Source organism: Paroedura picta, chromosome 5 (assembly GCF_049243985.1).
Source record: "Paroedura picta isolate Pp20150507F chromosome 5, Ppicta_v3.0, whole genome shotgun sequence".
Lineage (NCBI taxonomy): Eukaryota > Metazoa > Chordata > Lepidosauria > Squamata > Gekkonidae > Paroedura > Paroedura picta.
In genome coordinates this window covers 80,600,505-80,624,036 of record NC_135373.1, presented here as the reverse complement: position 1 = coordinate 80,624,036, position 23,532 = coordinate 80,600,505, and the positions used below count along the sequence as shown (strand labels likewise).

The 23,532-nt window shown below is 44.6% G+C and overlaps 1 protein-coding gene across 6 annotated transcripts in view; it reads right to left on the bottom strand.

The window, feature by feature from the left end:
- The window catches only part of TBC1D30 (TBC1 domain family member 30), a 43,195-nt gene extending 21,602 nt beyond the window's left edge, over window positions 1-21,593 (bottom strand). For 2 of the 6 annotated variants that reach the window (XM_077338700.1, XM_077338701.1), the window contains exons 1-3: window positions 21,034-21,593; window positions 10,746-10,910; window positions 576-637 (exon numbers count right to left, since the gene is read on the bottom strand). In XM_077338700.1, the coding sequence (XP_077194815.1) occupies window positions 576-637; window positions 10,746-10,910; window positions 21,034-21,442 (636 nt within the window). In that variant the 5' untranslated portion in view covers window positions 21,443-21,593. Of the gene's footprint in view, window positions 1-575; window positions 638-4,181; window positions 5,316-10,745; window positions 10,911-20,433; window positions 20,449-21,033 lie in introns of those variants that run through there. The other 4 variants (XM_077338704.1, XM_077338703.1, XM_077338702.1 and 1 more) reach the window with 4 other exon arrangements.
- Window positions 21,594-23,532: the final 1,939 nt, after the last annotated feature.

Here is a 23,532-nt window from a genome sequence, read left to right as displayed (position 1 = left end):
GTTCAAAATCACACATAATGTAATTTTATCAACATACAGTACTGGTTTCATTTATTTATTATAAGTTGTTTGCAGATACCCATTGACCCAAAATGATAACTAGTTGTTTTCCAAGAACAGTTTTGTCTTAAATTCATGCACTAAGTGCAATTATACATGGTAATAAACTTTTCTTGTATAATTCTTTGGTAGGTAGGTACCTTACTTTCAGGTAAATAAATATGACATTATTATTATTGTTATGCAGGACACAAAAGTAGCACATCTAATCATTTATCTGTATAGCAGAAACAACAAAAAATGAAGTACTTAATATGATTAGATATTAAGTACATAAATGATTAGATGTGCTACTTTTGTGTCATGCATAACAATAATAATAAGTTCTTTGGCATATAGTGTTATCAGTGTTAACAACTTGAATGGTTCAAAATGCCACTGGAACAATGACATTTGTAGTGGCAATTATTATACCCCATTAGGATATAATGCAATTCTAAACCAATCTAGAATGAAAATAATTATACTATATGAATTCAGAAGAATTTCAGAATTTAATAATAGTAATGTGTTACCTGCTGAAAACCATTCTGACCTAGAGATGGCTCAAGAGTAAACTTCAGTTTTGTATCCACTCCTATGCAGTAAAAATAAATAAAAATGTCTAAAATTCCAATTTAGAACATGAAAACATCACAAGAACTAAATATTAACACATGAATATCCTAAAACAGTAAAATTTATGTGCAAGAGAAACTCATCCCTTGTGCAAAAAGACAGTTCTTTAGAAGCTTTTGTATTTTACAGTTCTAGAGAAGAAATTGTAAGTTCTTACTACTTACAAAAGAAACATTTAAAGAATTATTATTTCCCATGCAGCCACAGTAACTGCACATAGAGAAACATCACTAGGCCTGTTCTCACTCATACATAAGCTGTATAGTAGGACAGTATGTTCATTTACAAAACTTGTGAGAAATGAAAGCCTTTGATACAATGTGACCATTTTGAAAAAATAATAAAATAATAAGAACAAAATATGAGATAGTGCAATCAGTTTTTCAATATGAGAAAAATAGCCAGAAATTCTACTGCAGAGTTTTACTCGGCCCCTTTCTTTATGCATGTCCCTACCAATAATTTTACTAATTATCTTGTCTTCCTAATATTCATCTTGCTATGAAAGCTGAAATACAGGAGGAAATTACTAATTATTATGTTCATACAATAGAAAAGAGAGCTGTGGTGATTCCCCATTCACAAAGTAATTCAGGGGAGGAGCCTCTCTAATAGCAGCCATAATGTTCTATGCTTATAGAATGCAAGATTCACTAAAATCATGCATAGTCCATATTATTTCTCTAGAATATTCAGTTCCATACTGGAACACACTTTTACATTTAGTAAAGACAACTAGAGTTTGAACACACCTATCAGAGCAGTCACTTGTACACATTCTCATCCTAATCAGAATGTATAGTTCATGGGGAGGATCCCATCATTCTTTTATAACATTAGACAAACCTCTCTTTATAAATAAACCAAATTTCAAAAGTCTACACTTAAAATGATGACATATATACAGTACAAGTATCTATGGACTATAGCTGCATTGGAAAACTTAACGTATTACTTAACAAAAAAATTGAGCATGGAAGCTTTTATGCCATTTATCTTTTTTGCTAATCAGCACTCAACTCTTCATCCTCTACTCAATACTAGGAATCTAGGAATCTATGGAAAGATGTGATTGGACACATTAAATAGGTATATGAAGTGGAGTTGTAGCAACAATTTTGCTGAAGTTGTAAAACCAAACATATAGCAATAAATGGAAACATTTTGTTTTCTTCTTTCTCCTTAGTCTCAACTTTTGTTTTGCACTTGATTTTTTGTCTATGTTGTGTTGTTAATGTATAATTAAACATATAAAATAAATTTTCATGTGAACAGCTTCTGGCTTGTCTACATTTAGTCTTACTTACATTATCCTGTATACAAAATAAGGAATAGTACATTGGGAAGCCAGTTTTCAGGTATCGGATTGAATTTAGGATAACACAAGTGTACTTTCTGTTTTATGCAGACTTAATTAAACAAGAAACGTATCTGCAGAATTTCTGGATATAAAATGCTACATGATAGTTAATGCTAGGTGCATTATAAAAGACATATCTTCAAGAGGAATAAAATGCCGCTGTCCAAACCCAAGGTGCTGAAATGTCATCCTCTGATTCTAGGCACAATGATATACAGACCATGCTTAAGGGCTATTTTGTTAAGTGTCTTCAGTAATAATCAATACTATCCCTGCCTTTTATTATTAGTTACTAATTCACCAAGTATGGTGCTGTTGTACATGTTTAGTGGCTTTATGAAGACTTGTGTCTCTGTTCTCCAACAAACCTATGTTAAGAAAACACATGTTTTATACGATCAAATTCTGCTCTTTTAAAAACTTAAATCTCCTCAAGCTAATTTGATTTGAAAATCTTTAGTTGTGAGCATAGAGGAAAAGGGGAAAGCATCTGGACAAATCCAAAGCGTATTCTACAAAAAGAAAAAATGTAATGCGAAAGCCCAGCATAAAAACAGTTGTATTAACTGATACTAATAGAAAGAAAAGATACTTCCTCTGCATCTAGGGACATGTATAGGACTGCCCTCATTTGGTTCTAGAATGTTCTGAATATGGCATTACATAGATACCAATCCCATCAGTGTGACAACATATATTCCCTAGAGTTGGGTGAGAACTTTGTATGCTACATAGGCTTCCCAATTTTAGGGAATGTATGTTGTCACACCCAGGTTTGCACCCAATAATTTTTTAACTCTTATATTCATGACTCCTATGTACAGATGGAAGCAAATTAAGTATTATAGTTGATGTGTAAAAGATTCATGCATTGATACATATTTAGCAGCAAACAACTATTCAGTTTATTCCACAGCGAACTGCAGAAGTAATTTGAGATTCTTGATGCAAATTTAAATCCATAAAATCTTCTTTTTAATTAAAATGCTATTGATGTCTTCAGATCAAAACAAATACTTTCCAGTGCTACATATGCCAACTACAAAACATTTATGTAAGGGATACAAAAATGAACAGTTCAGATAAAGATAATCCAACACCAAGACTAAAAATGAACAAAGAGCCTAAAACACTGAAAATTTTGGCATTTTTAAACTGCCTTAAAAATGCTTAACAATTAGCAAACAAAAGGGTGACCAAAGGCAGTTTCCTAGAGTAATGACAAAAATCAATTTTATATTAACTTGATATGATAGTATAATTGCACTAGGTTTGGAGAAAGGATATTACTACTTCCATAAATAGAACAATTTAATCTAAAATAATCTAAAAATAGAAGACTGTATCCCAGTGTCCTCAAGCTCTATTTTAGGCACCAATTAGGGAAATTATGTTTGCAAACATTAGAATTGCCTCCTGGCCAATGACACTGTACTGAAGGAAGGATAGACTCATGTTTCGGCCAAAAATGATTTAATTAAGATGCAATCTATCCTTCAACCATCCAGCATCATTTCGCAGTTTACAGGTCCTGCAAATTACACGGCACATCAAAAGGCAAGTATCTGAACAGACCCCGTCTACTTCCGGCACTATTAACCCTCCTTGTACGATTGCACCTCTCCTACTTTGGAATCCGCCTCCCCCTCCCCCCAAGAGAGGAGGAGGGGCACAAAATCCGCCCCTACAGTCTCTGAGCGTCAGCGGAGGACTCCCGCCCGCCCCGCCTGCACAGGTGGCTCTTCCGCGATCGCCGGGGCCTTTCTCTCTGGCTTCCTGGCACAGCCTTGCCGAGTCTCTCCCCAGGAAGCAGCCATTAGTAGGGTCGCTCTGTGCCCCAGCCGCGGCAGCCTCGCTCCTCTCTCCCGACGACCCGCCCCGATGACAGGCGCCCTGGTCCCACCTCCTGCGCAGAGAGGGCCATCTCCCTCGCGCCTCCATCCATCCATCCCCGGGGAGCGCAGCCGAAGAGCCGCCCCCTCCCCTCCCCGGCTTAAGCGCTTCGACCGCTGCCTGCCCGGGTTAAGCCTGGCTGAAGGCACGAGGCAGGGAAGAAGCCGGGGGGCCGACTGCGGGCAGCGCCGCTTTCAAACAAAGGCGGGAACGGGCGGCGGCCCGGCCCGGCCCAGGCGGCCCTCCTCACCCGGCTCCAACGTGCAGAGGAGGCGAGGCGCGGTGCGGGCGATGCAGCTCCGCTTCTTCAAGACGTTGCTCAGGATGGTGCCCACGCCGCCCCCGCCGCCCGAGCTCGGCCTCTTCAGGCCCCGGCTGCCCCCGCGGCGGAGGGAGCTCGTCAGCCTGTCTTGCCTCATGGGGCCCAGGCAGCCACTCGCGCCGGCGCCCCGGCTCGCTCCCCCGATGACGCACACGCAGGCCCTTGGCGCAGGCAGGCGGCAGGCTCCACGCGCCGGCACGGAGAGGACACGCCGCTCCCGGGGCCCGGGGACATCTGCAGTGCGGGGAAGGCGAGGACCGCGGCGCGGATGAGCTCAGCGGGAGGGAAAGAGCTGCTCCCGCCCCCAAGAACAGCATCACTGGCAGAGGCGCCGAGCTGCGTTTCCTCCTCCAGCTCCACCTGCCCGCCCGCCTGTCCGCACCCGCATCTCCACGCAGCGGGCACAATCGCCCTGGGGCCCCACGGCGGCGCTTGGGCCCAAAAGCCACTTCGGCATCAGAAGCACCTGCCGCGGGGGGCGGAGGCTTGTTAAACGCCGACGGAAGCCATAGTTTTAAAAAAAACGTTTCTGGTTCAGAGAGTCAGGCTTGAGCAACAAAGCAACGTTCTGTGCTGAGAGGAGAGACCACTCTTCCACAGTCACAGAAGGATGCGGCAACCAGCAGTAGCACTCAGGAAAACGTCAAGTTCCTTTTTTACAAGAGCCAGTCAGGACAGGCCTGCACGAAGGCTCCACACTGCTTGCTCACTCAAAGAGTAACATGCGATATGTGTGCACATTCTTGCTTACAGCTCATGTAATTAATCATGACTGTGACAGCAACTTTTTACACAGTATATGGCAGGGGTGGGGGTTAAATACATATGCACATGGGTTTACTTTTTAGCAGTCACAAAAACAGTATCTAACATTGTTTTACCATGCTGATTTTATCAACATAGGCAGATTGTGAGTGGGTGGGCAAGAAGGGATGTGTCAGTCTATGCCTCTTGTGCCCTTCCTTGCTTATCCAGGGAATTGCTGATTGCTGCTGTGGGATGGTAGGTGAATTTCCTCCAGGCCACACTGGATTCTGGAGATGTTTCGTGGAGGGATCACTTGGGCATGAAATTGAGGTCACTGTGGGTGGGCAGATAGTTGTGAGTTCTTGCATTGTGCAGGGGGATGGACAAGATGACCCTGGAGGTACTTTCCAACTCTATTATTCTACTTCACTTATATATTTATTATATTTCTATACTGCCCTCCCCTGAGGCCCAGGGTGGTTTACATAAAACTTAGGGATAATATAGCACAATTGATGACATCAGAAACAATAATAGTGGATTCCATAATTGAAAACAACAAGAATTACATTTCCCACTAGCAACATTAACTTTCCAACCATGATTCTGTAAATTGGTCAGTTTGGGATCAGATTGTGGGGACGGGTTTCTGGAGGTCCAGCAGATACAAACTTTTTCCTTAGTGGGGACCCAAAGCAGCTTATTGTCCTACTCTTCCATTTTATCCTCACACAGCAGCCCTGTGAAGTAGGTTAGGCTCAAGGTCACCCAGTATGCTTCCATGGCAGACTAGGGATTAGAACCTGGCTTTCCCAGATCCTAGTGCATTACTCTCACCCAGATTCTCTCAACTTTTTAACCTTTGAAAACCCCCGGAAATATTCTTCAGGCCCCAAGAAATCTAAGAAGTGGTGTATTTATGCAGAATATAGTTGGAAAGTATAGCTGTGTACATGCCCAACCAGGGCCCCTCCTCTGTCCACTGCGTCCAGGTCCATCATTGGCCATTTGGGGGGAGACAGGCATATCACCCAAAAATGTTTAACAAATTAAAAAATATTTTTTAAAATTAACTCCCACCCATTCGGGTTGTCAAGGAACCCTGGAGTTTCATGAAACCCTGGTTGAGAAAGTCTGCTCTAACAACTATACACTAGCTTTCTTTATGTAAACCATTTATATATGAGACATTGAGATTATGCAATAAAGCTACTCTCTGTGGTATTTTGGCATAGCAACTAGTGTGAACGTCATCCAACACAGACTAGTTCTAACCAGATATTATACATTTTCTAGAATGCATCCATCAGTGTTTCCCTATACATATTGTGATATTCAAGGGCATTAAAATAAAGTACCTACAATCATCTAAAGTACCTACAATCACCTTTGCTGACTACTTGGAATAACTGGAGTCTCTTCTCCATAGTATCCATATATTGCACCATGACCTCTAGTTCAGGAACATTTTCTCATTCCCACACCGCTCTGACAATGTCAAGGGAACCTTGCACATGCAAGAGTTCAAAGGGGCTAAACCTAGCACTAGTCTGTGCAACTTCTCTGTAGGCAAACAACAAGGGCCAACATGGAGGCAAGTAACGGTAAACCACCTCCAAAGATATCTTGCCTTGAAACTCTACAGGGTCACCATGAGTCAGATGTGACTTGATAACTGCCCCCCAAAATAATCCATTAGACCAGTGGTCCCCAACCTGCGGGCAAAGTTACAAATTTGCATAATCCCATAACATTTACAGATAAGAATTGTGATACAATCATGAGTTTGCAGCATGCACTGGACGTTGTAGTCCAATTTTAATACCTTCAGAAATGGTATTTCCACCCAATTATGCAAGTTTAATGAGATTTTCTTTATAATACTGAATTTTAAATATTTTTCATGTTTTACACCACTGTTTATTGATAAAACTGTAATTTCATCATGATGACAAATCTTTTTAAAAGTAAAAACAGTATCTACTATGTCAAAATTTAATTTAAAAATACACATACACTCACATACATACACACACACACACACACACACACACACATATAATATGATTTTGAGGGCTTCTGCAGCTTCCTTAATGTGTCGATTCAAACCAGAACAGGTGACCTCATGGTTGTATCCATGGAAATATGTGCTCAATTCAATGTTAATCTTTGAAGATTATTTCTCATGGTTAAATGTGCTAAATAGACACAGGCAACATAAACTATATTCATTTCAAACCCACAAATTCCCCCCCACAAGATGTCTGGGATATTTCTCAATGTAATCAAGTGAGGATGTGTACAGACTCCTCTGAGGTCTGAGGTATACTACCTGCTTGTATTAACCTTGCCCTTTCCAGCACAGTTCAAAATACTGGTGTTCTTTAAAGCAGTGGTCCCCAACCTTTTTATCACTGGGGACCACTCAACACTTGACAATTTTACTAAGGCCCGGTGGGGGGGGGGGTAGTTTATTCCTCTACTCTCAACCACTGCCCTAATGCTCTCTGATCGCTATGGTAATGTTTAAACATCCCTTCAAAATAAGATACAGATACGCTACAACAATGAACATAGGGAACATTTTATTTTCATGGAAATTTTAACTCACGACAATGACAAATCAATGGGAACCCTGAGCTTGTTTCTCTGCAACGAGATAGTCCCATCTGGGAGTGATGGGAGACAATGACACCCAAAGTGTATTGTAAAGGGCCGGGGGGGGGGGGGAGAGAAGGCGTCCTTCGCGGCCCACCTCCAATTAGTCGAAGGACCACATGTGGTCCGCAGCCCACAGGTTGGGGATCGCTACCTTAAAGGGTAGTATGGCTAAGGGCCAACATATCAAAATAATTGCCAATTTCTTTTTGAACCTATTTGATCACTATGATCATATTCTGAGGCCCTGCTTCTAGGGATGCCAGCCCGCCAGGTGAGGCCAGGGGATCTCCCAGACTACAGAGAATTTCCCCTGGAGAAAATGGATGTTTTGGAAAGTATGTTCTATGGCACTGTACCCCACTGAAGTCCCTGTCCTCCCCAGACTTCACCCCCAAATTTCCAAGAGTTGTCAATCTGGAGCTGGCAACTCTATCCTCTCCAGGTCCCAACAGTGGCCAGAGGGGACCTCACAATCTAACCCACTTCAGGTGCCTCCATCTTCTGAGATTAGGGTGGTGGCAAACTGGGGGAGACTGTCTGAATTACAGCATCAAAACTCTGATACTCTGTCCCCTTCCATCTCAATCTTCCACCAACAGGTGAACACTTTGTTTTTTCAGGCACTCCCTCAGTGATCTTTCTTTGTGTTTTAATAGCTATTTTTAATGCTTTTGTATATGTATTTTGACTTGGTTTTCATTCTTTAAATGATGTGTTTGTTTGGTTTTAATAGATTTTACGATAAATTTTTTGTATATACTGGGGTAAGCCCGCGCCAAGTAAAATAGCCGTGGGAGCTAGCAGGAAGGGATTGTATGGGTGGGGGAAGGCAGCATTGTGGAAGGGTGGGACGGGGCTGCGTTTACCAGGAAGGCAGAGTCCAGCCAGAGGGCGCGGGATGCAGGAAGCGGAGTTGGTGACTCCAGGTCCAAGAAGAATGGGGTGCCCGCCAGAAGCTGTTGAGGGCTGGCAGGAGGGTGCCATGGGAGCCGTGGCCATGGACTACAGGTCAACATGCCCTTGCCCCAGATTCCTTCGCCTGATGCCAGGAGGGCCTGCCGCCCACACCATGCTCCTCCAAGTGACAGCGGTTCCGATGACGACATGAAGGCACAGCGCTGATGCACACCCGTGCACGTTCCGGCCCACAGCTCCAATGTGGGCTCTAGAGGGGAAGGCCAGGCATACTACCGGCCGTGTCAGGGCTGGGGAGCAGGCCGCGCATGGGTGTGCATCAGCAGCACACCTTTCGTGTCATCATCGGAGCCACTGTTGCTTGGGGGAGCACGGTGCGGGTGGTGGGCCCTCCTGGGGGGGCAAGCCCTCCTAGGGCAGAGACAACAGGGGGAGCTTGCAGGGGGAAGTGCGGCATTGTTATTGCGTCCATGGCTGTGTTGTCCTGCAGTCCATGGCTGCAGCTCCCATGGCGCCCTCCTGCCGGCCCTCGGCAGCTGCTGTTTCCCATAAAAGCCTCCTCATTGTTAACACTAAATATCTTGCACAACACGGTCCGCAGGCCTCTTCAGCATGAAGTGACATTGAAAATCAGCCAAAAGGCCATTTGCAAATCATTAACTAACATAGTATAAATTAAATCAGATGGCATGCATGCTGTACAATATTAAGGTGAACAGAATGTCCCACTTTTGGAGGGACATCTGGGGGTACCTGGCAAATTGTACTTATGTTGAAATTAAAATATATAAATTACAATACTATTTTTGCGTTCTATGCGTTCTATGAAACTTTTTGTTGCTCCATATAGACCAAATTTTTAATCAAGAACCCCCCCCCGCCCCCCGATCAATGGTGTCCCGCTTTACCAATGTTAAAATCTGGTCACTCTTTGCCTCAAATCTGAAAGGACTTCCATATTTTTAAAAATGCCCTGTTACTTTGAAGTGGATTTGGAAAACAGTGGAAAATTGTGCTGGGAGTGGTTCTGAGCCCATCTATGGTTAAATTAAGCCTGCTCACTGCCACCAACACATGGAAGGAGATCCTTTCCCATTTCCACAGCCTATTTCCACACTAACAAGGCAATAGTTCGTCTCTCTTGGCATCAGTTATGCTTCAGTAGTAAGCTATATTTTGGCTTGGGAACCCCTATATTTTGGCTTGGGAAGCCCTAATATGACAACAATTGAAAACATTATGCTTAAGATCATGTGCACATGTTTCTGAACTCTGAAGTCAAACAGCTATTTAACGCTCATGTATTCTCACCACTGACAGAAAAAACAGCAAACCTGAACAAGCCCCTTGTAGCATATATTATGAAAATATTAAAAAATAATCATGCACTTGCACGGTCATTTTATTGCAGTGATCACATTTTTTCTATTTACTGTACCTGAATAAAACACACTGCCATGCTGCATGTTAATGAAAGAGATACAAGACAAACAACATTAGATTTTGAAAGAGTATGAAATAGCCTTTGCAGTATATATTGCTCTCAGAATGTGTAAAGAACTAAGAATACATCTTCAGTGATATCCTAGTTTTTGATAAATAATTATCTTAAATGTTAGAAGCTACATTCATCTAACACTTCAGGATTTACACATGGAGACAATCAAAGTCCTATTTAATTTCAAGGTATATTCTTACTCTTCTCCCAGGAAAGTACTATAGTAAAAAAATGGCTGGACTGTACTTGAAAGGAGGATATAACATTAGAGTCTAATTATACAATGCTTACTTAGGAGTAAGTCCCAGTGACGTCAGCAGTATTTTCTGCTAGTATTCATATATTGCCATACTGCACCCTTGACTGTAGTTACTTATTTAACAACAAACCAAAAAACTCTTCTGCATACTCCAGAACCAGCAGTTTAATTCTATGCAAGCTACTACCTCAAAGTATCTTTGAAAGATATACTGCAGACCCTAGAAAAATTAATTCGTGCATACAATACAAATTTTGAATGAGAAAAGCTCCAGTTCCAATTGGCACTCAACCTTCTCTTCCTCCTCTCCAGATATTTATAAAAAAGAAAATATCCTTCCTCATATAAAAAGCACTTTGAAAACAACATGGAATCTTATAATAAGTTTATGTAAAGGCACAACAGTACTTACGCCGTTTCTGAGAAACTGCTTGCAAACAGGCTGTTACAATATCACAATTCTTCTGCACTTTATGTAAAAGCCTGTCCTTCTGTTTCAGAAGACGGAGTAGTTTGGATGACTGGACACATATTCTGTAATTCAGCTCTCGTATTATAGTCATTAGTTCGCTAGTGTCTATAAATAAAAGAGAAAATGTATTATTTATTGCATTGCTATCCTGCCCTTCACCAAAGGAGGGCAGAATGGCAAGGTTCATCTTCCCTATTTTATCCTAACATCAACGCAAGGAAGCCCATGAGAACACTTAGTGAAATTCTTGAAAGTATGGGGTTTTAACCAGAGTCTCTTCAATTCTTCGTTCACTATCTAACCACAGTAGTACTTATATTACATGAAATCATGCTGTTGTGGAAATTATAAATTACTTTCATACAAGAGCTTACTGATTTCACACCTCTTTTCCTATATATTATTTATTTATTGTATGGCAGAGTTACACATAGAAAGTATATTTAATGATATAAAATATATAGCCAAGTTTATACAACAGATATGCAGACCTAAATACTAACATCTAATTTTCCAATCCACTCAGCCACAGCTGGGAAGAGTTCAGAGAGCTCCATCAGAGCTTCCTGGAAAGCATATCACTCACATTTCAATGACTGATGAAAAATAGTTTAGTGGGCTGTACTGCAATTGCATCTGGGTCCTGGTATTTTGCCTCATTTAAACAATGGGTCTGCTCAACTCCTAAAGCCTGTTTGTATTCTATCAGCCATCTTCCATACTTTATATGGCAAGTCAAATCTTGTGGGCCTCTCATTGGTGTTTATCAGGTTATGGATATCAGGTAGAAATGATTGCATCCATGCTTGCAACCATTCCTTCCCCAGATCAAAATTCTGTGATTTTAGGATCTGTGCAGATCTTATTTCTGGTTGTCAGGATTGTAGTCAGGATAGGTCTACATCAGCCATCTCTTTGTGGATTGGCACCTCTATGTTTTCAGTGATCTACTCCAGTAGTCCCCAACTTTTTTGAGGCTGGGGACTGGCAGCAGCAGGGAGAGCAATTGCCCGGCACTTTCGCGAATGGGAATGCGTGAAAGTGCCGCAAATGCGTGATTTCGGCCGCGCATGGCACATACACGCATGCGTGGCCTGGCCGCGCATGCGCAATGCACAATGTACATGCACTGCCCTGTTTCCTTCTCCCCCCCCTCCCGCAGTAAGAAGCTTCCCGGGCCGCAAGCTGTGGCCTGGGAAGTTTTTTACTGAGGGGGGGCGGGGAGAGGGAGCCGTGGCCCTGTGCCAGGGCCTCGGTGGTTGGGGACCACTAATCTACTCCATGAACTCAACATTTCACATTGACAAAAACAGACTAAAACAATTTAGTCCTTTTGAGATGGGGAGCCAAGGAAGCTTGTAGCCAAACGCGGATGTTGGATTTTCGTAGGGCAAACTTTAATAAACTCAGAGACATGATGAGTGTCATACCATGGACGAGAATGCTGGAAGGGAAGGGAGCATGTGAAGGGTGGGCGCTACTCAAACAAGAGCTATTGCATGCTCAATCAATTACTATCCCAGAAAGATGAAAACACTGCAGGAGCTCTAAGAAGCCTATTTGGATGAACAGAGAACTTCAAGAGGAACTAAGAAAGAAAAAGAAAATGTTCAGGAAATGGAAGGAAGGACAGAGCTCTAAAGAAGAGTACCTACAGGTTACTAGGCACTGTAGATCAATCATCAGAAAGGTCAAAGCTGAGAGTGAGCTAAGATTGGCCAGGGAAGCCCATTGTAACAAGAAAAGATTTTTCAGTTATGTGAGGAGCAAACGTAAAGTAAAGGAGGCAATAGGCCCACCGTTGGGTGCGGATGGACAAACTCTAATGGAAGATGCAGAGAAAGCAGAAAGGTTTAGTGCCTATTTTACATCTGTTTTTTCCCACCGGTCAAAGTGTTTAGGCACATCTAGAGATGGCCGTACCCAAAGGATAGTGTCTGGGTGGCAGGTTAACATGGATAGAGAGGTTGTCGAGAGGCATTTAGCTGCACTGGATGAGTTCAAATCCCCTGGTCCGGATGAAATGCACCCGAGAGTACTCAAAGAACTTTCCAGAGAACTTGCACAGCCCTTGTCCATCATCTTCGGAACCTCTTTAAGGACAGGAGATGTCCCGGAGGACTGGAAGAGAGCAAACGTTATTCTGATCTTCAAAAAAGGGAGGAAGGATGACCCAGGAAACAACAGACCAGTGAGTCTGACCTCTGTTGTGGGGAAGATAATGGAGCAGATATTAAAGGGAGCGATCTGCAAACATCTGGAGGACAATTTGGTGATCCAAGGAAGTCAGCATGGATTTGTCTCCAACAGGTCCTGCCAGACCAACCTGGTTTCCTTTTTTGACCAAGTAACAGGTTTGTTGGATCGGGGAAATTCGGTTGATGTCATTTACTTGGATTTTAGTAAAGCTTTTGACAAGGTTCCCCATGATGTTCTGATGGATAAGTTGAAGGACTGCAATCTGGATTTTCAGGTAGTTAGGTGGATAGGGAATTGGTTAGAGAACCGCACTCAAAGAGTTGTTGTCAATGGTGTTTCATCAGACTGGAGAGAGGTGAGTAGCGGGGTACCTCAGGGCTCGGTGCTTGGCCCGGTACTTTTTAACATATTTATTACTGATCTAGATGAGGGGGTGGAGGGACTACTCATCAAGTTTGCAGATGACACCAAATTGGGAGGACTGGCAAATACTCCGGAAGATAGAGACAGAGTTCAACGAGATCTGAACACAATGGAAAAATGGGCAAATGAGAACAAGATGCAATTTAATAAAAATAAGTGTAAAGTTCTGCATCTGGGTCAGAAAAATGAAAAGCATGCCTACTGGATGGGGGATACGCTTCTAGGTAACACTGTGTGTGAACGAGACCTTGGGGTACTTGTGGACTGTAAACTAAACATGAGCAGGCAGTGTGATGCAGCGGTAAAAAAAGCAAATGCCATTTTGGGCTGTATCAACAGAGGCATCACATCAAAATCACAAGATGTCATAGTCCCATTATATACGGCACTGGTCAGACCACACCTGGAGTACTGTGTGCAGTTCTGGAGGCCTCACTTCAAGAAGGACGTAGATAAAATTGAAAGGGTACAGAGGAGAGCGACGAAGATGATCTGGGGCCAAGGGACCAAGCCCTATGAAGATAGGTTGAGGGACTTGGGAATGTTCAGCCTGGAGAAAAGGAGGTTGAGAGGGGACATGATAGTCCTCTTTAAGTATCTGAAAGGTGGTCACTTGGAGGAGGGCAGGATGCTGTTTCTGTTGGCTGCAGAGGAGAGGACACGCAGTAATGGGTTTAAACTTCAAGTACAACGATATAGGCTAGATATCAGGAAAAAAAATTTCACAGTCAGAGTAGTTCAGCAGTGGAATAGGCTGCCTAAGAAGGTGGTGAGCTCCCCCTCACTGGCAGTCTTCAAGCAAAGGCTGGATACACACTTTTCTTGGATGCTTTAGGATGCTTAGGGCTAATCCTGCGTTGAGCAGGGGATTGGACTCGATGGCCTGTATGGCCCCTTCCAACTCCATGATTCTATGATTCTAATTACAAATTAGGATTTCAGGCCTAATTTTTAAAAACTAGGTGCATCCCCCACCTGTGCTCCAAGGAAATCTGGACATAACATCAAGTCAGGTATCCCTGTTCAGAGCTCCAAAGGATTGCAAACAGGATAAAAATGAACTCCATCATAGTTGTGAAAACCAGGTTGACAAACAAAGTGGCTTCCATCCCACTACATAAGGGATAATGTATGGTATGCAGAAAGGTTTTAACCAGCAGGTGTCCATAATTAGTGCCTGGTCATAGGTCAGCTTATCTTGGCTAACTGCTTATGTGATAAATCTGGGCATTTTTTGGGGGGTGGGGGTGAATGAGTGAAGGGATTAGATGATGCTCTGGAGACTTCCATCAAGAGTAGCAACTTATTGGTCTTAGCTGACTATCTAACCACAGTAGACCAACAGGTTAAAAAGAGGCTGGCATGGATTCCATGCACACCATCTCTATTAACTGTGCAGTTATGTAGATTAAAACCTTTTAATTGGAGTTTGCTCCTGCATGAAACTAAGAGCCACCTGATCTAAATGAGAAAGTATGAGAAAGTATCAGGGTGTAAGCTGGTATTTTCTTGCTTTGTATTGTCTGTCTTGTGAGCCAATTTGACCTGATCCTTGACACACTGAGGCAGGGTATTAGAAACATCTTAAGATGTCAGCAGTTTTTATCTATTTGACTGCTGCTTATGACACAATCTGAAATGATGGTCTGCAGTACAAGTTTTCCTCTGCAGAACATTATTTCAAGTCCTAAATAACATGCTGAGTTATAGAACTTTCCAAGTAATTATGCGTCAAGTCAATTAACAAGAAGAAGAAACTGAATAACAGCCCACCCCAGGGCTCATTCCTCGCTCCAGTTCTTTTCAATCTATACATCTCTAATGTTCCAAAGATGATAGCCAGGAAGTTTGCTAATGCTGATGACATGCCAATTCCAGTAAAGCACAAATCAATTGAAAGTACGGAAGAAATATTGACTAGAAACGTTGAAATTATGGCTGACTACCAAATGGCAGCTTAAGCCAACTCTAGGAAAACAGGATCCTCCTGTTTTCATATCAATAATGAACTTGCCAACCATGAACTAAATGTTCTGTAGAACAGCATTATTTTTACTAGTAATCAAGCCTACTGTAATCCAAATACAGTGGGCGCTAGGCAAGGGAGCCTCTGGCAGTTGCGCGCAGCGTGGCTGCCGGGAGCTCCCTTGCCGACGGCCTGACACGGCGAGAGGTGCTTTGCGCCTCCCGACGCGTCAGGCCGCCGGCAAGGGAGCAACTGCGAGCTGCGCTATGTGTGGCTCGCAGTTGCTCCCTTTTCTCCAGGGCGGGAATCGGCGAGGCCAATTGGCAGACGCTTCGCACCCTTCCTCATCCCGGACAGAGCCCGCCCTAACTCCTCCCCCTAAGCCCTTACGGCTTTATTTAGTCTGCGGCGGGCTGTGTTAAGATAGGCTGTGGTTTTGTCCAAAGATATCCATGGCATTCTACAGCATTAAAACAACATTGCTTGTTTGTAATGTTTGTAAAAATTCTGAATTTTTTATGATAAAAGGATAATGAAACATCCCATTCTTTGCATCCACTGCAAGCAGATAACACAATGTTCAGTGTACTTATGAACTGACAGTGAAATCCTAAGCAGGTCTACTCACAATTCTACTAAAGCCTGCTCAATGGGACATACTCCCAGGAAAGTGTTCTTAGGCCAGCTTGGTGTAGTGTTAAGAGTGGTGGTTTCTGATCTGGTAAGCCAGGTTTGATTCCCCCACATGCAGCCAGCTGGGTGACCGTGGGCTCATCACAGTGCTACTAGAACTGTGCTGACCAACCAGTAATATCAGGGCTTTCTCAGTCTCCCCTACCCCACAGGGTGTCTGTTGTCGGGAGAAGAAAGGGAAGGTGATTGTATGGCACCTTGTGAGTTGTGGTAGTGAAAAGCGGCAAATAAAAACAAACTCTTATTCAAGGACTGTGCTGTTAGTTTGATGCATTTTTAATATAGGTGGTGCTGAGATTTTCAAGAAGCATAAACGTGGGCTTTACAGTAATCTCTTCCTCACATACAATCAGACCTGAAGACCAATCTCAGTTCGTGAGAAGCTTTAGAAGTGACTAAAGGTGTATGTTGAACAAAGAATAATCTCAGAATTAGGCATTAGTAGTTAATGGGCACAACTGATATTCTTCCAAATTTAGCTGAATTCATAACAAGTATCAAAAAGTCAGTGGACAAGAAGGGACAGACTGACATGATCTTTCTGCACAAGTTAATAACCAACCCGTTTATGAAATTAACTAAAACAACTGACAATAATTACTGCACTTAAAGTGGCCATTATTCACTTGCACCTCATGTTATATAGGGACATTATGCAGTCCCTAGTATCTTTGACAAAATCCTGTCCCGTCTTCTTCTGAGGATAAAGCAATATAGGAACAACATTAACAACAGGGAAGTTAATTGTACACTGACAATAGTAGTAATGATTTCTGGATCTCGTATACATTAATTTAGTAAAAAAACATTAGAGCCCTCATGAAAATAGTCCTTTAAATTTTTAGTGCTAACATGTGAGAGAGAGGGAGGGAGATTCTTTTGTTTTATGAACTTTAGTCAGTTTTGTGCAAGGATAATTAAAGCTGTTGGTTACCATATCTGAATTAATTTCACTGGTTTAAATGGGAAACATTTCTAGATATAATATCTTATACTGTTACACTATTGGGATAAGATCTCAGAGACTATGCCCTTTTCTAAGGGATTTTCCCTGCAGAAGAAGAAGAAGAAGAAGAAGAAGAAGAAGAAGAAGAAGAAGAAGAAGAAGAAGAAGAAGAAGAAGAAGAAGAGTTGATTTGATGCAGCACATCCATATACTGGTCCTTTGGTTTCATTTGTAAAGTGAACACATATTGGCTCTTTCTTACAAACAGATGTGTTCACTGTAATTTGTGAACAGAGCTTTAAGCAGCTGGAAGGGGATTCTATTGCCCCTAACAGAGAAGTGTTGTCAACACATGTGCAGACAATGCGCACACACACTCCAGAACTGCTGCCTGATAATAAAGGCAGCAGTGCAACAGTTGAGTTGGAAAAAGTGAGTGTGCAGGCAGATTGGTGGAGGATAGGTGGATGGAATGTAGAACAGCTGGTAAAGGTGCAGAAGGAGGAACAGCTGCTGTCCCTCCACTGTGTAAGACAGACTGATGAGACAGAAGTCACTCCTGCCACCCACTGCTTCAGGGGGAAAGGGAAACTCATGCAACAGGAAGGCCTGCCAAATGGTGGGTGAGGATTGATGGATGGGCATAGCAGCAAGGAAGGAGAGGAAGTGGTGGGGAGATCACCCTGAGAACAGAGTGGGGTTGTGTTGAGGGTAAGGGCAGAGAAGAAGAAAGATGTGGAAGGTGGATGTATCAGAAGCTGAGAACAAAGCAGGATCCAGTGAGAGATTTTCCTTGTGAATTTCTCACACTTCCCAGCTTGTAGATATCTAAAGAAATATCTAAAGAAATAAGATACGAAGTTAAAAGCAGAATCACCCACTAACTGTCCAATGATAACCACTGTAACCTGCCACCCCCTTAACCCGTCACAGAATCAGCCTCTCTGTCAGATGGCTATCCAGCCCCTGTTTAAAAATTTCCAAAGATGGAGAACCATCACCTCCCAAGATAGCCTGTTTCTCTTCACAACAGAACTAGCAGAAGAGCAGTTTTTTTGTACCCCACATTTTACTGCCTAAAGTAGTCTCAAGAAGAGTTGGTTCTTCTATGCAACTTTTCTCTATCTGAAGGAGTCTCAAAGCAGCTTACAATCGCTTCCCTTTCCTCTCCCCACAACAGACACCCTGTGAGGTAGGTGGGACTAATTAAGCCCTGATATTACTGCTCAGTTAGAACAGATCAGTGCTGTGGCAAGCCAAAGGTCACCCAGCTGGCTGCATATGGAAGAGTGGGGAATCAAATCCGGCTCACCAGATTAGAAGTCAGCACTCCTAACCTCTATACCAAGGTGGCTCTCTCCACCAAGCTGTGCAATCCATGTGCCAGCCCATAACACCTTTGTCAGTCCAGAGCTGCCATGGTGAAGCAGTTAGAGGGCAGGCCTGGGACCTCAGAGACCCTGTCTGCCATGTAGCCTGTCTGCCCAATTGCCTGCTCTTCCTCCTCCCTCAACACACACCCTATGAGCTATATGAGACTGAGAGAGCTCTGAGAAAACTGTGACTGGCCCATGGTCACTCAGCAGGCAGCATCAAATCAAAAATGGCCACTCTTACACCATTTGATAAATGAAATTGTCAGCCAAGCAAGTCAGAAAGTTGGACGACTCTGGACGCTTAGTAGAGTTTGTTACCCAGCACATATCAGGGAAATTGAATGACCTACAATTATAAGGTCCTGTTGTCCAGATATTCTATCAAGCTGTTCCAGGAAGGCAGCATCCACATCTTCACCCTGATCAGGTGGTCTGTAGCAGACAAAAACCACTATATTTTTTCATTTTTCCCTCCCTTATCTTCACTTAGATACTTTCCATTGGAGTGTCTAGCATTTCTTGACAGGGAAGGCCTCTCCTCCCATACAGCGCCAGTCCTTTGAAGTTTTTTTTAACTCATATTCACCCACTACTGCATTTCAGTCATGGGAATCATTCCACCAAATCTCTGTAATGCCTACTAAATCATATCTCTGTCTGCATGAGCAGCTCAAGCTCTTCCTTTTTATTGCTCATACTTTTGGAGCTGGTATATAGGTACCTGAAGCCTCTTACCCTTGGTTCCATTTGACCCAGCCTTCCCAGGTGGGCCAATGTTATTTGGTTTCCTACATTAGAATCCCTTCATTGGACATCTCCTTCCCCTTGTGGCTTGTTTAAAACTTCCCTGATGAACCTCCTCAGGTTCCTGCCCAACACATCTTCCTCCAACTCGGGTAAGTGAAGTCTATCATGTGCTAATAGGCCTTCTAGAAAACCTATCCCATTGTCTCATGGGCTGAAACAACCTTGGTCACCTTGGTGGATGACATGCACTGGGAGAGGAGGCTCCATCTGCTCCATCAGCACTGGCTGGAGCTGTGCCATCTTGACTGTACCTGGTAAGAGGCTTCCCAAGTCTCAGAATGGGAGATAATGGAAATGCTACTATGAGAGGGAAGTCTGATCAAGAAAATGGGTCATCCCCTGTTCTGGATGGGGTTGCATTCCTTCTAAAGGAGGAGGTTTATGGCTTGAGGGTGCTCTTGGATCTAGGTCTCCTATTGGATACATGATTGGCAGTAGTCTCAGATGGAGGCTTTTCACCAAAAGACCTTGCCACTCTGATGCATGCCAAGGTAGCATCTAGATTACATTATCGCAATATGTTCTATTGGCCTGCCCTTGACAACTGTAGTTGCTGGGGCCAGAAGGTTAACTAGAGTGGCTCCAGTCTTGTTCCAGTGTGCTTCCAGATTCAATTGAAGGCACTGGTATTGACCTTTAAAGTGCCACATGGCCTAAGACCAACATACCTTCCTCTATGTGCTACCCATTTGTTCTAGTCATCTTTGGTGACTCTGCTATATTCCTGTCATCTGAAGCTAGACAGGGGCAAGTGAAGAAAGAGCTTTCTCAGCCATGGTGCCAAAACTGTGAAACTCCCACCCCAGTGAGAGTTGTCTCCCTCCCTCTATGTTTAATGCTTGCTGTCTTAGAGATTCTGGTCAGGGGGAAAGGTAGCGTGAAAACATTTTCAATAAATAATCTGAATGGTAACAGCTTGGCAAAATGAGTCTAGACTGTGACACCACTCACCCAAAGTTAACCCAACTGACTTAAATGGGACTTATTTATGTACTTACATTGCCTCACGCTGTACATTGTTTCCTCAGGCCATAAGTCAAGTATGCTTTTTAACACCAGTAGCTGAAGATCAAAACTTTTGCAAGGCAAGTTTCAGGAACTGAAGGAGACATTCTGGTAAGCAAGGTCCTGGCTTGATTTCACATTATTATTTGATCATTTTATTTGCTCTCTATAGTGGTCAACTTGACTAAAATGTGAATTGGCTGAATTAGTCACCTGAGTGTGCCTAGCGAAATCCAAGTACCAGTAGTTGTATCACAGCAGCATTAGCCCAGACAGTGGCTTAATACCAAGGTAGAAGAAAATATTTATGTTGAGTTAAGCAGGGCATCCTTCATATTTTGGTTTGCTTCAGTTTGTCTAGAGCAGCTGTTCAGAGAAGAGCGGATGTGACCAAGGTATAACACAGAGGAATCAACCGGGCTTAAATATCAAGGCCGTTTTAAAAGCCTGAAATAGAATCAAGAACAAAGAGGAAAGGCAAGAGAGCCAGAGATTTCCCACCTCCTCGGAGCCAACTCTTGACTCAAGCAGGAAGGAAAAGTGGAATCAAGAGGGGCGTTCACCTCTGAGGTCCATTCCACTGCCCGCCCCGACCGGGTCCTGTCCTGTCCTGCCCATGAGCCCCAACTTAGCAAAGGCACCGGCGACCACTATCATTTCCACGGGCCCGTTTCCCTGCTTGCAGCGCTTTTGCTCGGCCGGGCTACCGGGCTACCCCGCGCAGCAAGCGGCAAACCCGCTGCCTCCCTCCCTCAGGACTGCTCAAGGCGCAGAGCCGGGCCAGTGGGAAGGGGCGAGCCGCCCGCGCGTTACCTTTCCGGCCCAGGTAAAGCCTCTGGTGTCGCCGGCTCGGCCTCCGCTGTAACTCCTGCAGGACGCGCGACTCGGCGCCGCTGCCTCGGCCCCCGGGGAAGGCGTCGGAGCCCGCAGAAGCCTCCGTGGAACTGTCCACGCTGTCCCGGTGGCGGACATGCCCCACGCTGTACAGCTCCACCAGCAGGCCGCTCACCAGGGACGACGCGCGGCTGGCCCTGCGTCTCTCAGGCGCCGCCGCCGCCGCCTCGTCCTCCTCCCTCTCGTCCCCGTCGGCCACGCTGTCGCCGCTGCTGCTCACCCTGCCCGGGCCAGGCTCGGGCTCCGAGCTGCCCCTCCGGTCGGCGCCAGGGCCCTCGTGGCCCAGGTCAACCTCCGTGAGCTCCATCCCCCCCGCCGCCCCAGCCATGCCCGCTGCGAGAGCGGCTCGCCGCCTAGGCAGCGGCTGCAGGGCCAGAGTTCCGGGTCTGCCCCATGGCCCCCGCGACAGAGGGAGGACAAGGGAGAGACGCCGCTCCCTGCGCCTGCCGAAGCGGCCCGTCCTCCCCCCTCCTGTGCCCTGTGAATAGAACAGGCCGCCGCCTGCTGCCGGGGGGGGGGGGGGGGGACGCGGTACACCTGCTGTCGCGAGCAGCCAATCAGTTCGGCTCCAGGACAAGACCGGACGCAGGTGGAGAAAGTGGAGGGAGGCTGCTCTCGATCCGCCCTCCCCCCACCCCCCACCCCCGTCTCAGCAGGATCGTGCTCAGAGGAACAAGAAATCCATTACTTATATGTGTACTTCGGATTGCACACTTGCCGCTGGAAAATGTTTCCAGAAACCAGTCCGGCTCTCCGGCTGCTAATGCTCTGAGTTCTGTCATATGAAAGCTTATGCCAGGCCATAACACCTTAGTCTAGTGATCCCCAACCTGTGGGCTGCAGACCACATGTGGTCCTTCGACTAATTGGAGGTGGGCCCCGAAGGATGCCTTCTCCCCCCCCCCCCTCCAGCCCTGTACAACACACTTCGGGTGTCATTGTCTCCCATCACTCCCAGATGGGACTATCTCGTTGCAGAGAAACAAGCTCCGGGTTCCCATTGATTTGTCATTGTCATGAGTTAAAATTTCCATGGAAATAAAATGTTCCTTATGTTCATTGTTGTGGCGTGTCTGTATCTTATTTTGAAGGGATGTTTAAACATTACCATAGCGATCAGAGAGCGTTAGGGCAGTGGTTGAGAGTAGAGGGGTACCCCCCCCCACACCGGGCCTCAGTAAAAGGCATTGAGTGGTCCCTGGTGAGTGGTCCCTGGCGTTGAGTGGTCCCCGGTGATAAAAAGATTGGGGACCACTGCCTTAGTCAGTCTAAAGCTGCCATGGTGGAGCAGTTAGAGGGCAGGCCTGGGACCTCAGAGACCCTATCTTGCATGGAAACGACACTCACCCTGTCTCAGCCTCACAAGGTTATTGTGTGATGGGGGGGGGGGGGCAATGTGCTAAGTCTTTTGGATTGTAATTGAGAAGGAAAGTAGGGTATTGTTTGGGGCAGAGCAAACACCACTATGTGTCTGAATTTCTCAGGATCAGACCAGAAAGTCTGCCAGGCAGTTCTTACAACTACAATTCCACTGATACTTCAATAGCGCAGTAAAGGACATCACAAAAGAGACAGCATGTCTCACCTTTGAAGAACTTTGAGGGACAAGTTTCACAAGAACCTCTCTCTGCAAGAGCTGCCTGTCATGGTAACAATGTTGCTGTATTGGAGCTCCCAAAGAGAGAGAAATCAAATGGTGCCATTGAAATACAAATTATTACGACAGTTTGATATCTATATGCACTGCAGTTTCCTCCCACCTTCAACTCACTGGGTGGCTTTGGGTATCAATCTCAGTTTTTCTCAATATTAGTAAGTAAGGTAATAAGGGTTTAGCACAAGCCCAGATGAGAGACATTCTGAAATGTATTTTGGAGAGTAGTCATGTTGGTCCAGAGTAGAACAGTTAGATTCATGTCCAGGGGCACCTCAGTTTCAAGTATAAGCTTTTGAGAGTCCAAGCTCCCAGTCTGTGGAATTAACAAACAGCAGACAGACTGAACAAAGACTGGAGATAACATTGTTCTTAGGTGTGAAGTTGTGTCCGACCCATCGCAACCCCATGGACAATGATCCTCCAGGCCTTCCTGTCCTCTACCATTCCCTGGAGTCCATTTAAGTTTGCACCTACTGCTTCAGTAACTCCATCCAGCCACCTCATTCTCTGTCGTCCCCTTCTTCTTTTGCCCTCAATTGCTCCCAGCATTAGGCTCTTCTCCAGGGAGTCCTTCCTTCTCATGAGGTGGCCAAAGTATTTGAGTCTCATCTTCAGGATCTGGCCTTCTAAGGAGCAGTCAGGGCTGATCTCCTCTAGGATTGACAGGTTTGTTCGCCTTGCAGTCCAAGGGTCTTCTCCAGCACCAGAGTTCAAAAGCCTCAATTCTTTGACGCTCGGCCTTCCTTATGGTCCAACTTTCA